Source organism: Maniola hyperantus, chromosome 15, assembly GCF_902806685.2.
Source record: "Maniola hyperantus chromosome 15, iAphHyp1.2, whole genome shotgun sequence".
Taxonomy (NCBI): Eukaryota; Metazoa; Arthropoda; class Insecta; order Lepidoptera; family Nymphalidae; genus Maniola; species Maniola hyperantus.
Genome location: NC_048550.1, coordinates 12369857 through 12386113, shown reverse-complemented (window position 1 = coordinate 12386113; position 16257 = coordinate 12369857). Strand labels below are relative to the sequence as shown.

Here is a 16257-nt window from a genome sequence, read left to right as displayed (position 1 = left end):
TTAAAATCGGTTCAGTAGTTCTAAAGATTACCCCCTACAAACAAACTTAACGACATTACCTCTTTATATAATACAACGGGCCGTGCAGCAGAAATCGTAATATTTTAATTTCGCCATAACTTCAAAACCAAACGTCCAATTTTAATCATTCAAAGACCAAATATTATCTCCATAAACTGTTCTTAGTGATGAAATCATTTATTTTGATAAGGATTAATAGCATGAGTAAAATAAACGCGTTTAAATGTAGTCCAAAAAAAATTCAATATTTTTAAATAAAAAAATGGTTGCTGTGCCTCACTCGACATAGATGGGTATAGTGTGTCGCGGACTTTTTTGTAGATATTTATAAGATCTACAATTAATTAGAACATTTTATGGTTCTATCTTTTATAGTTTAGGCAGCGTACGCAAAATAAGTAACTTTTCTGGTTGATTTTTTACACCTTGTGTCCGAAAAACCCAAATATCTTACGGAACCCTATTTTTTTTCCAAAATAAAATATAGCCTATGTTACTCGTGGATAATGTAGCTTTCGAATGGTGAAAGAATTTTTAAAATCGGTCCAGTAGTTTTTGAGCCTATTCAGTACAAACAAACAAACAAACAAACAAACAAACAAACAAACAAACAAAGTTTTCCTCTTTATAATATTAGTATTTGAAATTGACAGATATGAACAAACGCTTTCTTATCACTAGATTAAAGATATTTTATGGTTGTGGAATCATATTAAAAACGAAACGTGAAAAGTTAAGTGCAAAGTTTAGTTGTAATATTTTCAATAAAAAAAACGTCCAAATATGATGTTCTATAATAGTTAATAATGATCATACGCCCTAACTCAGGGAATTTTAATTTTTTTTTTTTGAGTAATTTAAGGCGAAATCCTACAGAAACTATGGTAAAACCATAATCGTAAGGTTGGAACACTGTTCAATTGTCAAATTTGAATTAATTTGTCAAATGATCAAATGGAGTCAAGGAGTTTTTGTCTTCAATTCATCACTTCATATTTTATTAGAATTTATTAGGAAAGTGAGCTGTTATTTTTATAGGATTTTTTACTAATTCGTAACCTTGAAGCCTCTTATTTTTAAATTTAATATTGTGCAAATTGTGATAGTGCTTCCGTGAATAACAAGAACAACAACACCTTTTGAAATGGCATCGGAAATTCTAACTTCTTCAGGGACAGATATCCGCGAGAATTTGGTGATTATCTCTAAATTATTATCCTTTTAATCATTCTTCATTAAATCTTAGTAATTCCGTTGAATAATTCGCCTGACAACATCACTTTAATGTTGGACTCTTTTACATAAACATTGTTGGAATATTAATTAAGTAGATGACAAAAATCTTGAAGCAGGTATTATTACAAAAGCCCTTTTGTACTCCATTTGTACTCCCATTTATTTCTCACTACTTGTTTAAAATTTTAACATTATAATTAGTAGCTTTTTTATTTTCATCTTTACATTTTTTCCTTAGCAATAAGTACTTAAATATATTTTTACAGACTTCATTGGCTTAAATGTTCTATAGAAGCAGGCGTTACATTGCGGGAATCCATGATATACAATGAACCAAAAGCTTAATGTGCTATAATCCGCTGAAACAGATTGAATATTCACCGCCCGCCCACTGCTAAACATGCATTTGTCCCGATTGTCACTTTGCAATTGTGCATTGTAAGGTCTACATCTCCTGAGGATGCTCCGGTTGCGGGGCGAAACGTGCGTCAAGTGTTTGGGATTTGTGTGGTGCTGCGTGGTGGTGGTGTGTATGCTTGCCTGGTGGCTGCTTTTCTTGCATGTTTAGCAGTAGGAGGTCGGGCGGTGCATGTCGCATACAGATTCAACCTGTTTCAGCGGATCATAGCAAATTAAGCTTTTGGTTCATTGTATTTTACGGGGTTAGTTTTAAGTTAATTAGCGATTTTATTTAGTACAATAATGTGGCTAATTCTCTTGTACACAATCTCTAAACTAAACTAAAATTACACGTCTAAATCTATTGCTATCCCTTTCATAATGTTGCTTGCGGAAAAGAATGGCACTAGATTTAGACCTGTTAATTTAGTTTAGTTTAGAGATTGTGTACAAGAGAATCGGCCCCACTAGTAGATTAAAAGTTAAAAGATTAAAAGTACATTAGTCTGTGGCAGATCCCAAAGTCTGGGAAAGCTGGGGTGTGTAGAGTTTTGCTTGAATAAAATTGTATTAAGTACTTTGTGTATTAATATACTGACTTACTTAGATCAGGTAAAATATATTAAATACAGTACTACCACATTCATAAGTTATGCAAATATACCTGCACAAGAATCTTATTTTTGAATGGCCAATCATAGCGTGGTATTGGTTTTTGCCTATTGTGATTCTTACTGTTAGAGCAAGACAGCTAAATAAGCTCTTATTAATATGTGACGAAATGATTATTTTTTGCCCTCATCACCATGGCCACTTTTTTTTGTTTGTCAAGATGTATTTTGAATGTGAGATCTTGACAAACAACATAAAGTGAGGTTATGTTAACTCGAGTGTTTTAAAGAAATATTGATGTTTTGTAATTATTGTGCAACTAGCTGATGCCTGCGACGTCGTCCGCGTGGATTTACGGTTTTCAAAATCCCTGCCAGGAATCGAACCCAGGACCACCCACTAATAAGACCACAGCGCTTATCACTGCGCCAAGATGGTCGCAACTTATAAAAGTGGTAGTGGCTATTGTAAATTGTAATCAAATATTCATTTGATCATTTTCTTTTTGCCTTATCTCATTCATTAGAATTTATCATTTATTATCACTCCCATACTTATCTGTATAATTTTGATAATAAGAAATCAAGACTTGATCTGCAATCCAGTTTTAAAAGGACATTATAAAAAAAACCGGCCAAGTGCGAGTCAGGCTCGCGCAATGACGGTTCCGTACTACTCGTATTTTTTCGACATTTTGCACGATAATTCAAAAACTATGATACATAAAAATAAATAAAAATCTGTTTTAGAATGTACAGGTGAAGACCTTTCATATGATACCCCACTTGATATAGTCACTCACTTCGAAAGTTGAAAATACTAATTATTAGTTCATGACCACAATTTAATTTTTTTTGTGTGATCTAACCCTAAATTCACGGTTTTCAGATTTTCCCCAAATGTCAGCTATAAGATCTACCTACCTGCCAAATTTCATGATTCTAGGTCAACGGGAAGTACCCTGTAGGTTTCTTGACAGACAGACAGACAGACAGACAACAAAGTGATCCTATAAGGGTTCCGTTTTTCCTTTTGAGGTACGGAACCCTAAAAATAATATATTTCAAGTTAAAGGAGACTGTACAAGAAGTCATTGTAATCATCTCTATAGTATAAAAATGAATCACTAAATGTGTTGGTCATTGCAAATCTCGAGAACAGCTGAACTGATTTCGCTAATTCTTTTTTCATAATATTCCTTGAAGTACGAGGATGGTTCTTACGGAAAGAAAAATTAAAAAATTTGAATCGACTGTTAGGCAGAACGAAGTTCGCCAGGACAGCTAGTTGTCATAGAATTATTTAATTTTATTGTAGTTAAGACCTGTAGGGCGATTGTCTAAAACCTGCATCAATCATTATTACAAACTCAATTGTTCTGATTGGCTGAATTTGTACGATTCTTGTTGCAACAATGCATTGTGGCCAATAGTGAGCGAGCATTACCCAATCAGAGATGATTGCGATCGTGACATTGTAGCTGTCAAACAACCGCGGTAGAGCCACTGATTTACACCAGTGGCGTGCACAGGGTTTGAACCTAGGGTAAGCATTAGTTAGCTAACTACCTATTTAATGACAGGTCATCATGAAAAATGAGCACATAGCCATTTCAACTAGGTAAGCAGTGCTTTTATGCCTCTATGACCTGCACGCCACTGATTTACACTATGTAAATTGCAAGTGCAGATGACAAGTGATTAGTTAATATATTTTTGGTTCAAGTATTAAGTTTATTTTTAGAAACCGTGATAGCCTAGTAGTTAAAACGTCAAGGAAGGGCGGGAGTTCGATCCTGGGCACACATCTCTAACGTTTTAAGCTATTAAATATCAGTTGCTTTAACAGTGAAGGAAAACATCGTGAGAAAACCTGAATGCAGAGTTCTCCATAATGTTCTCAAAAGTGTGTGAAGTCTGCCGATCTACATTTGGCCAGCGTAGTGAACTATGACAGTGGCGTGCGTCCCGTGCTAGGTAGTAGACTGGTAATGTGTTGATGATGGACTCAAAATCAGTGTGTCAGTTTACACACAGATTTTACTTCTCATTTACTATTCACTTACACTTCTCACCTGTATTTGCTACTTAACAAAATGTAAATCCAACTTAATCTATATGACCTTGTTACTGTCATTGAACTCTGTTGTTATTAGTAAATCTAATATAGCGTATCAACTATCAACACTAATGATTATGCAAAATTCCAATATAGAATGGGTAAAATAGCTTTAAAAAAATAAGGATATTTTAAGTATTATTTTAATTTAATTTACATTTAAATGGAATCTCCACTGTGTAAAGCACCAATTTCTACAGAGAAAGAAAATTCCCGCGCATTCCGGCAAATTTTTCATTTGGGCAAGAAATTGTGTTTTACATGGTGGACATAAAAGTCATATGCTATGTAATATTTTAGAAATTCGCTTCCATTCCCTTTATGTAAATTGTATTTCCAATGCCTTAATGCCAATAGCTCAACCGGTATAGGAGTGGACTGAAAACCGAAAGGTCGACGGTTCAAACCCCGCCCGTTGCACTATTGTCGTACCTACTCCTAGCACAAGCTTGACGCTTAATTGGAGAGGAAAGGGGAATATTAGTCATTTAATATGGCTAATATTCTTAATTAATAAATAAATTAAATTGAGCCTAATAGGTACTTCATTTACACCAAATCAAATCGAATTTAAGCACATATTTGACATAGTTATTGTATATTTTATAGTTTAATAAGTAAATAAAAGTTTCTAAAAGTCGCAAAATTTTGCATATAAAAGGAAAAGAGGTGACTGACTGTGACTGATCTATCAACCCACAGCTCAAACTGATGGGTCATCTATTATCATGTAGACATAGGCTAAAAAAAGGATTTTTGAAAATTCAACCCCTAAGACTGGGGGCACACGATGCGTTGCGGCGCCGCACCGCAAAGATTTCACCGTATCAGCGGGCTCACGAGCGGTGCGGCGCCGAAACGTTGTTATGTCGCAGTGGCGCCGCGCAGCGTTGTACAGTATGTTAATAAAAACAACTGAGCGGTGCCGCTTCGACGTCGCAACGCATTCACCCCTCCCCGCCTCGTCTCGGTGGTTGCAAGTCCGGTGCGGCGCCGGAGCGCATCGTGTGACATGCCACAGATATTTCTATGTAAGACGACGCCGCGACACCGGCCGCCGCAACGCACCGTGTGCCCCCGCTCTAAGGGGCCGCGCGGACGACGTCGCGAGCATATGCTAGTTTAGAATAGAGATCAAAAAGCACAATATAATTGAAACATTAAAATTATTGTTTTTATAGTCCATACTAATATTATAAATGAGAAACTGTGTCTGTCTGTCTGCTAGCGTTTCACGGCCCATCCGGTCAACCAATTTTGTCAAAATTTGGTATAGCGATAGCTTGCATCCCGGTGAAGGACATGGGCTACTTTTTATCCCGGAAAATCAAAGTTTCCACGGGATTTTTAAAACCTAAATCCACGCGCACGAAGTCGCGGGCGTCATCTAGTTTTCTAATAAAAAGCTTTCAAATGTCGCAAAATTTTACATATGGGCCGTAAAAGAACGCCCTCATAATTCCTACATTCCAAATAACGATTATCAATTAACCTACTAACCTTAGATTGACCAACACTAAGCTATGAACACAACATTAAATAATCAATAACTGATAGCCGGACTGAGTTTTGCTAGTGTGTCAAGGCTATCCAAAACTATTACTGAGATATCTACATTAGAATGTTTGCATAACTTAAAAGCTTAATAATCCATAGGTATAATACTTATAATATTACTAGCTTATGCTCGGGACCTCGTCCGCGTGGACTACGCAAATTTCAAACCCCTGTTTTACCCCATTAGGGGTTGAATTTTCAAAAATCCTTTCTTAGCGGACGTCTACGTCATAAGAGCTATCTGTATGCCACAGCACGATCCGTCCAGTTTGAGCTGTGTGTTGATAGATCAGTCAGTCAGTCAGTCATGCAGTCAGTCGCCTTTTCCTTTTATATGTATATTTAGATAAATACGAAAGCGTTTCTATCGGTCTGCTAGCTATTCACGGCCCACCCATTTAATCGATTTTGATGAAATTTGGTATAGAGATAGCTTGCATTTCGGGAGAGGACATAGGCTACTTTTTATCCCAATAAAATCAAGTTACAACCGATTGACGTTCACTGCTGGACATAATATGTTTCTTAGGACACGCCACGGTCTTGCACCGCCTGAATCCAGCGGCTCCCTGTGACTCGTTTGGTCTACCTAGTCTACCTTCCGATGCGAGTTCGTCATTCTAACACCTTGTTGGGAATTAGGGTCACTATTGTCGTACCTTCTCCTAGCACAAGCCTGACGCTTAGTTGGAGAGGAAAGGGGAGTATTAGTCATTTAAAATGGCTAATATTCTTTAAATAAAATAAATAAATAAATAAATAAGCCTTTTATGAAAAGATAATATGCATAAGTACAGAATCTAATTTTTCTAGTAGCTAGGTAGCACTTTTCATACTTACTTAGTTGAAACAAAATTTAAGTTCTATGCTTATTTCCTTACTTTTAAACTTTCAGTGAACTTTCATATTCTTTAAAAAAAAAATCTTGGGACCCCATCGTCTATCGGTTTTTGTGTGCCATGCCCATTGCCACTTCAGAAGTTCAACGTTTCCTCCCTTTGCGTTGAAAAAAAAATACACGTCATAAGAAGCGGTTTAAAGCTAACTGCCAGTTCCAGGTGACCACAGCCATCAAGTTCCTATCAAACCCGAACGTGCAACGATGTACCATGGAGAGCAAGGAGCGGTTCCTGCGCAGCAAGGGTTTAACCGACGCAGAAATACATAGAGCCATAGAGAAATGTACCGGGATGCTGGATGTGCCGTCTCTGACGTCCGAGCTGATGATGTTCCAACACTCGCGGAAATCCTGGTTCAGAGAGAGGATCGTGCCTCTTATAGTCTACGGCGGATTCATATATGGCTGCTATTGGTTTTATAAGGTTAGTGCAATTCTTCTCAACTTGTTTGATAAAAACTTTTAGAAGTTTGTTTGCAAAAAATTATTTATTCGTCCACTTTGGATTTTTAATCTAGGCCTTACCAAGAGTGTGCCTTCCTGAATAGTCATTTCTTCTCCCTTAACATTTATAATTCAACCACTTCTTCAAAATCCACGGCTACCTGTTTTTTTTTAATTACCCTGATCGACGACGCAGCAAAACTTTGGGAAAACCGTTTTATCATTTGTTTCCTTCCTGCAACCGTTTAAAATTATTTATGTCATATTTTTGATCATTGCAATTTAAAATTGCTTGGCATTGCATACTACATCTGACAATCGGCCTGGCAATCCGGGCGGGAACGCCCCGCACACCCGCGCTAACCCGGTGTGAGCGAACGCAGGTGACGTGCGGGTGTGGGGGCTATCCCCCCGCCTCATACCCCGATTGCCGTCTCGACCTGTCGTGGATTATACATATATTTTCCAAAGACAACAAAATATCAAAAGAAATGAAACATTTTATTTAAATTCATTATAGGCACACGCTTCACCACAATCATAGCTAATGGAAAGTGATGATGTGGCTTTTATTAGTGGTTGTGGTTTCCTCATAGGGCCCTTCATACATTGCGTTACACGCAAGAGACGATATTGCAGTCGCATGCCAGTAGAATACATGTTCGCTACTCGACATTCGTACATTATGCTACTAAAAACAAAGAATTCTTCTTGAGCTTTAATGTCATACTGCTGATCCGTCGCCATTTTTCCGAGATTCGTAGGAGACGCAACGCGCAGGCGACGATGAGGTGGGTATCGCGAGACTAGTAGCAGATGCGAGGATACCGGTAGCGAAGTATGCGAATCACCATACAAATGTATGTGAGATACTCCTCAGCGACTCATCTTCGAGACGCACGTAGGATACTAGTCGTCTGTAAGTATCGAAATGTAAGAAGGGCCTTTGTCTCAAACCTCAATTATCTACCTTTCCAGAACTGCATACGACAGCTCCTATTCGTGGAGCCTCCGAAACGCAAAACCTCTTTAGAATGCATGGACGAGGTGAGGAAGTCCCTGGACGTTATGAACGCAAGCATATCGTCGCTACGCGGAGAAATGCAGACGTGCGTCAAACAGACTACATTGAAAACGCAGCTGGACAACTTGAAGGATGATATTGCGTCGGTCAAAGGAATATTACTCAATAGGTGAGTCTCATTTTTTTTTGAAAGAATATTAGCTATGTTAAATGACTAATATTCCCCTTTCCTCTCCAACTAATCGTCAAGCTTGTGCTAGGAGTAGGAACTACAATAGTGCAACGGGCGGGGTTTGAACCGTCGACCTTTCGGTTTTCAGTCCACTCCTTTACCAGTTGAGCTATTGAGGATTCAAGCTATTCAGGATTCTCAGGACGAATTGAGTGACTGACTGAAGACGTTTTTTTTTTAGATGGACATAAAAAATATTTTCTTGCAGAAAAAATACTCTTAATTTATGTTTTAAAATTGAAAAAAATGTCGTTTATGGATTGTGACGTCATTATTCACCTCCAGTACAGCGTGACGTCCATGCTAAAAATAAATAAAAATCATGATTTTTTAATTATTCTCTTTGATAATTAATTCTAGCTAAACTACCGGTATACAAAAAATCACGTCATTTTATTACTACAGTCCAAGACCCTATTGGTGGCTCCTGTGATACTGCAAATGTTTTAAAAAAATCTATCGGATATTTTCGGGTACATTCAGCCTAAAAACTTTTAAAATGTGTGACAGGTCTTGTCAACATTACTTAAAAGGTTCTCTATTTCCTTGTAGAAACCAGTTCCCCGCACTCAAAACGCGAACAGAACCGCCCTCCATACCCGCGTGGCAGCGGCAGTCGGAAGAGGCGACGTCCACCGAAGCGGCGGAACAGAAGAAGCCTCACCGGAGCCGCAGCCAGCGCTCCGAGTCGGGCGGCTCCAACTCCAGCGAGGGCGAACACGCCACGAAGAACAGCGACAGCAGTCTGGAGATCATGTAGGTATACTTACACCACAGAGAATTCAACTCCAAGAGTACGCATATACAAGGTTTTGCATGAAAACAAATTCGTAAAATGTTGGCGGGGGACAACCCTCCACCTCCCATGGCCCCACCAACCTCGCGGTTATATGGGCCGAAACGCGGGAGGGCGCCCGTTCGGTACTTGCTCGGTGGCTCTTTCCCGGGGCGCCTTCTTGACTCCCTACAAGTTCTTTCTTTCCTGTCCTTGTCCCTAATTGGTCTTTGTCCCCTTTCTGGGGCAGACGTACACAGCACGCAGATCCCCGCGGGCCCCGCGGTCCGGATCCTTCCTCAAACACCCACTGGTCCACGATCACGGTCCGAGCTGGCGGGGGACAGGGGAGAATGCTTTGTTGTGATTGGTGGACTCAAAAGTCACGTAATCAAGACAATGTGCGGAATGAGGGTACCGAACGGGCGTGGGCCGACTTTTATGCTAAGCAAGTGCTTAAGCTTGGCGAGTGGGGGTGTTCGGCTATTAGGCGTGTATGTAGCGTGCGTGTGTGTAGGTGGTAGTCTGAGACTTGCACTCATCATCATATATCAGGCTGCGGGTGTACTATGTTGAACATCAGGGGCGTAGCTAGCCGTATTTATGATAGGGGGCCCTCAGGCTACAGTGTCGTCGTACGCCCCAATAGCCAAATGGTGTTATTTAGTAAGAGCAATCTTAACATATTTTTATCTTTTGATTCCAGAACATGAAACGCGTCGATTCGGGTCAAAAACTGGTGTATAGTTAGTTAGTTATTGGACGATATTAATTTTATGGTTGTTTAACTTTACTAGTTAATGCAGATTAAATCATGTGTTAATTTTAACTTGCTGTGATTGCCTTCTTTTGATTGAGTTCCTATAGTTAAACCAGTTCACTCTTGACAGCTTTTAGACAGAAATAGATATTGGATTTAACACAAATCGATCTTTTGATCGATTTATATAAAATCGATCTTGTGATTGATTTATAATGTTTTTAATAGTGAAGAGTTGCACACCTTACAGGCTTCCGTACCCGAAGGCTTCCGTACCCATACCCGCTGTCCATCTGTCCGTCTGTCTCTAAGCAGGCTGTATCTCATGAGCCATAATAGGTAGAGAGTTAAAATTTTCATTTTTATTGCCGCTGAAGCAACCAATAATAAAAAAACCGGCCAAGTGCGAGTCAGGCTCGCGCAACGAGGGTTCCGTACTACAGTCGTATTTTTTCAACATTTTACACGATAATTCAAAAACTATGATGCGTAAAAATAAATAAAAGTTGGTTTTAGAATGCACAGGTGAAGACCATTCATATGATACCCCACTTGATATAGCTATCTTACTTCGAAAATTGCAAATACTAATTATTAGTTCATGACCACAATTTAATTTTTTTTGTGTGATGTAACCACAATTTCACGGTTTTCTGATTTTTCCCCGAATGTCTGCTATAAGATCTACCTACCTGCCAAATTTCATCATTCTAGGTCAACGGGAAGTACCCTGTAGGTTTCTTGACAGACTGACAGACAACAAAGTGATCCTATAAGGGTTCTTTTTTTCCGTTTGAGGTACGGAACCCTAAAAACCAAAATGGCGAATTAAAAACGGTCAATGCCGCGTCGTAGGCGGGGCATTGACCTTTACTAAGGGATTACGGTATTATTTTATGGTAACAGAGCACATAGAATTTTAAATATTAATATTTATAAAAAGCGTGCAGCAAATTTGCGCTCTGGCAGCCCAGACTTTTTAACCGACTTCCAAAAAAGAGGTGGTTCTCAATTGGGCCGGTATTTTTTTCGACTTTTTTTTAATGTACATCGATTTTTTCCAGGTTTCTGGACCGATTTGCAAATTATTTTTTTTCATACATTTTGCCTTTCGCCTAAGTCTTCTTATCCATGCTTCCCCTTATACATTACGTTAAAATTAATGGATTTCTTTGTTAATATAATTTTAATATTATTAAGAGTGCAATGTAAATAGAGTAATGTAAAAATATAAGTTGTACCCGGACTGACGAACTGATCTAAAATATAGTATACTAGATGATGCCCGCGACATCGTCCGCGTGGATTTAGGGTTTTAAAAATCCCGTGGGAACTCTTTGATTTTCCAGGATAAAAGTAGCCTATGTCGAGACCCCGGGATGCAAGCTATCGTTGTACCAAATTTCATCAAAATCGGTTGAACGGATGGGCTGTGAAAGGCTAGCAGACAGACAGACAGACACACTTTCGCATTTATAATATTAGTATGGATAGTCGGAATGCTGAGCTGGTCATCCAAAGACGATAATGATGATCAGTGTACATTACGCGGCTGAAAGTAATGTACATCGATCGATCTTTATGTCTATTTAAAAAAATATAGGTATAGGTACGATTGACAGAGACAACGCTCTACAAAGCCGAAGTGTCATTCTAAAGGCCGATGTACATTACTTTCTGCCGCCTACTCCAGTCAGTCCGGGTACAACTTGCCTAATCTAATGAAGTACCTAATTTTAAATTCAAAAAGGTTGTATGCTATACAACATTCCAAAAATTGTATGTACCTATTGTATTTTGAATTAACTGTGGGTGATAAATAAACCAATGATAACAAATTAAATTTGGTTTTACTTGCTTTCTAGCAATATTATTATATTATAGAGATAGGTTTCTTTCGTCCTTAATTAAGCTGTCAAACCACGTGACTTTACTGCCGCACTCAGAGTCGCTTAATCGTTACTTAAGTTTAAGTAGTTAAAACGAGAGAGAGCTATATCTCTCACATAAATCTGTCTTTTTTATTAGCGACTCTGAGTGCGGCTGTTAGTCTAAATTTTTTTTTTTGTAGCGTGCTCTAAGGACTATGTATTTAAATGTAAAATTGATGTTCTGACTTTTTTTAAGAAATATTAATCAGAAAACAAAAGATACTCAGTTCAGAGAAAGACAACAGAATCGGCGCCTTTCGTCCGACGACGTCAAAGTCTATGGAACAAATTGGACTTTTCCCTTTCTTTGGGTAAGAGCTGTAACAATGAAACAAAAATATTCAATTTTATGAGATTTATTTACAAAAATACATCACAAAGTATAATATATTGAGCTTAAAGTCCTGTATAACGATAGAACATGCTTTCACTCCAACAGTTCTGTACGGTTAGTAGGTACGTTGCTTTTACATTTCGCCAACGTTGGTAGAATTCGAGCGTCGAAACACTTCAGCGTCAAAGTAAAAAGGACTTTAATTGCCTTGTTATAAGATCCCGCTTCATCGAAGCGATAACTCGTTAGTGGTGAAGCCTAAAATAGTGCTATTTTGCAAAAACGATAAAGAGCTTAATCAATTTCTGGCTTAGTTTTAGGTCTAGAATAACAGTAAAATAGATTACATAGATCACGTTTGTATGGAGGAGAACGTAAGATATCCTTAAAGGTCAAGTTTGTCCACGCGTCTACAACCAGCGCTCAAAGCGAAAACCTTGCGAATTAAAAATTAGTGGTACTGAAATCTAGAGTGAAAATGGATATACACGTAGCCCAAGACACCTGTAAGGACAGGCGCGGCCTCTAGGCCCGTAGCACCACAGACTTCAGTTAGTCGAGATGACACTACCAAAATAATGCGTGACTTAAAAAACTTTAGGTGGATTATGTTATTGTGTTTCGACGTTCGAATTCTATCAACGCTTGCGAAATGTAAGATCTCATACTAACCCTACTGGAAATGAGATCAACGATAAATATATCAAAGGTTGAAGGTACATGTAAGGAAGTTACTTACGGACATCGATAAATAATTACATTGCCGCATCATTTGAGTATTCATTATAAATAATTCACCCACTGCTCTTTTTTCGTGACATCTATGCTTTTTAGGGTTCCGTACCTCAAAAGGAAAAACGGAACCCTTATAGGATGACTTTGTTGTCTGTCTGTCTGTCTGTCGGTCTGTCAAGAAACCTACAGGGTACTTCCCGTTGACCTAGAATCATGAAATTTGGCAGGTAGGTAGGTCTTATAGCTGACATTATGGGAAAAATCTGAAAACCGTGAGTTTAGGCTTACATCATACAAAAAAAATTAAATTATGGTCATGAACTAATAACTAGTATTTTCAACTTTTGAAGTGAGATAACTATATCAAGTGGGGTATCATATAAAAGGTCTTCACCTGTACATTCTAAAACAGATTTTTATTTATTTTTATGCATCAGTTTTTGAATTATCGTGCAAAATGTCGAAAAAATACGACTGTAGTACGGAACCCTCATTGCGCGAGCCTGACTCGCACTTGGCCGGTTTTTTATACGCAGGTCGAGTAAGTGAAGCTGAATGAAGGGACGACGGAGCTCTGACGTAGCCATTTAAAAAGCCATCGGCAATCAGTCAGTCGACATAGACATAGATATGACTGAAGTTTTATATAGAAAAGATAAGTGCTTGATTTTAGTAACTTGAATTTATAACGAAATTGTAGTTTTACTAGTAATAACAAAGGCTTACTAGTTTTTTTACTTCTAGTTTTACTAGTCAGAACTAGTTTTAACTGCATAAAACAGGTTATACTGAAAATAGGTTAGGTATAGTCCGCGACAGGCAATCGGAGTATGAGACGGGGGGGGGGGGGGGGGGCGCATACCCACAGGTAACCCACACCGGGTTAGCGCGGGGGATTCCCTCCCCGATTGCCATCTTGACCTGTCGCGTACTTCATCTTCACTTTGAAATAAAAAGTTTTTTAATGAATATTCCAATGAAGCGGCATAACAATATTAATTTCATATAAAAAATGTATGAATGAGAATACACCAAACTGAATGATCCTATGGCACTAAATTAGACGAATTTTAAATGAAATTAAATCTACGCACAATTAATTTACATTAATAATTAAAACTATTGCGTTAAATTTTATTTTGCAATTTTTTTTAATAATATAAAGGAGAATATTACAAAGAAAAGCCATAGGCTATAACAGGATCACATTTTTTAAGATATGCGTTTATATATTTTTTTTCTTAAAAGCCTAAATGGACTGTAAGGTTTCGGCTTTCTATAAGAGTTTAAACTACTGGACTATTCGCGTGGGCTATAACGCTTTGGACTATTGTATTTTGTTCTCTAATATAGAATAGGGCACAAACTTTCGAAATAACGTAAAAAGCACCAGGCTCAAAGATTTGCTCGAAAATTTCCTTACCCATAAGACAACAGAATAATATAATTATTATTAATGGTTTTAGACACACCACTGATAAAATCGTACAGTCCAAATGGTTAAACTACCCTCGGTAAAAATTTAGAATTAAAAAAAATAGTTAAACTGAAAAACCAATAGTCCAACAAACACTTTCGGTCTATCCTACTAATATTATAAATGTGAAAGTGTGGATGTTTGGATGTTTGTTACTCAATCACGCAAAAATGGCTGAACGGATTTGGATGAAATTTGGAATCAAGATAGATTATACCCTGGATTGACACATAGGCTACTTTTTATCCCGGAAAATCAAAGAGTTCCCGCGGGAATTTGAAAAATGTAAATCCACGCGGACGAAGTCGCGGGCATCAGCTAGTTACCAATAAAAAAACTAGACGTGGTTTAAACTGACGTAACTTATGCTGTTTAAACCATGGATTAAAGTTTTTGTGATTTTTGAGTGGTGTGGCCAACTTAAGTCTTAGCCTCTTACAGCCGTACTCAGAGTCGATAAATCGTTACTTAAGTTTAGTTAAAACGAGACAGAGCTATAATATCTCTCACATAAATCTGTCTCGTTTTAACGCAATCTTATGTATAACGATTAGCGACTCTGAGTACGGCGGTTATTAATATAAGTAGTACGTTACAGCATATTAATACACCACTCCACTGTTGTGTTTAAATTTTAAAAATATACAAAAACTAAAAAATATGCACTATATATATGACGTAATAATTACTTATCAAATCAGTTCAGCTAACATATTAAAATGAAATATTAATTAATGTTTTTTACATATCAAAATAATTATTGATAATGTTTTAATCGATAATAAATCTTATATGTAAGATAATAAAAAAAATTGTGTGTAAATATATTTATCCTATATATTTTCATTATGCATTTAATATTACAAATAGAATATTAAAACGATAGCTGCCTATATTTCAATTCATTCCTCAGTGGTGCTTTTCTTTTCCTAATGGATCACTGTGAAAAGGATAGCACTACTATAAAGACCTGTCAAATTAAAACAAATGTACAACTAATAATAAATTATATCAACCATTACTCATAAGTGGGTTGGCATATCAATATGAAAACTTAGCTAATATATAACTGGGTAGAATTATTACAACGATATACATATAACCATAAAAATATTATACAAAAGCCTATTTTTTAAGAGATGATGAAGAGAGCCACCAGTTTTAGGCGGCGCAAGACATGTGTAATTATTTTTTTTTTGGATTTTGGATAAAATAATAAAATAAAACCTCCAAAAAATTCAGCAATAAGTGGGCAGAAAACTTTTTGAAGATGAAAAAATTAAGCTACCTCCTAAAAAATAGACTGTACAATAACAAGTACATACAATAATATGATTAATATCGCGTTCTAATATTGAAGCATTCTGTGTAATAATATGCATTATAGAAAAATATAAACACCCACCAAAAGAGTATCCAAGTGTTACAGAGAATACTTTAATATCAATAAAAGTAGACAACATCTTACAATATATTATATACATAGATATGTCCCGCAAATTGCTAATGCACGTGGCCGCCATTTTAGTGACGTCAGCACTAGACTGAAGTTTCGAACTGATGGTATATTTTTATTTCGGCTGACGTCAAAATGACGTCATTTCGATGTTAATAAGGGTTATTCCCGTTGAGTCACACCCCCGCGTGCAACACTGTTACTCAACGGGAATTTTTAAAAATAGTTGTCCCGTTAAGTCACACTGT

The 16257-nt window shown here is 37.3% G+C and overlaps 1 protein-coding gene across 3 annotated transcripts; it reads left to right on the top strand.

The window, feature by feature from the left end:
- The first annotated feature begins 961 nt into the window (after positions 1 to 961).
- On the top strand, positions 962 to 11919 carry Pex14 (peroxin 14). Of its 3 annotated transcripts, none has more exons than XM_034975826.2 (5): positions 962 to 1216; positions 6996 to 7265; positions 8264 to 8478; positions 9094 to 9297; positions 10023 to 11919. In XM_034975826.2, the coding sequence occupies exons 1-5, from the start codon at positions 1166 to 1168 to the stop codon at positions 10027 to 10029; spliced, it is 747 nt and encodes a 248-aa protein (XP_034831717.1). In that variant the 5' UTR covers positions 962 to 1165; the 3' UTR covers positions 10030 to 11919. The 3 variants fall into 3 exon arrangements, with proteins under 3 accessions (XP_034831717.1, XP_034831718.1, XP_034831719.1); XM_034975828.2 differs by having other exon boundaries at positions 964 to 1216; positions 7002 to 7265; XM_034975827.2 differs by lacking the exon at positions 10023 to 11919 and having other exon boundaries at positions 9094 to 9301.
- The last annotated feature ends 4338 nt before the right edge of the window (positions 11920 to 16257 follow it).

Bases quoted from the DNA above. Each gene is read 5' to 3' on its own strand.
- Pex14 (XM_034975826.2), top strand. From the start codon at position 1,166: ATGGCATCGGAAATTCTAACTTCTTCAGGGACAGATATCCGCGAGAAT. The intron at 7,266-8,263 runs GTTAGTGCAATT...CTACCTTTCCAG, and splicing joins GCTGCTATTGGTTTTATAAG to AACTGCATACGACAGCTCCT. The intron at 8,479-9,093 runs GTGAGTCTCATT...ATTTCCTTGTAG, and splicing joins AAAGGAATATTACTCAATAG to AAACCAGTTCCCCGCACTCA.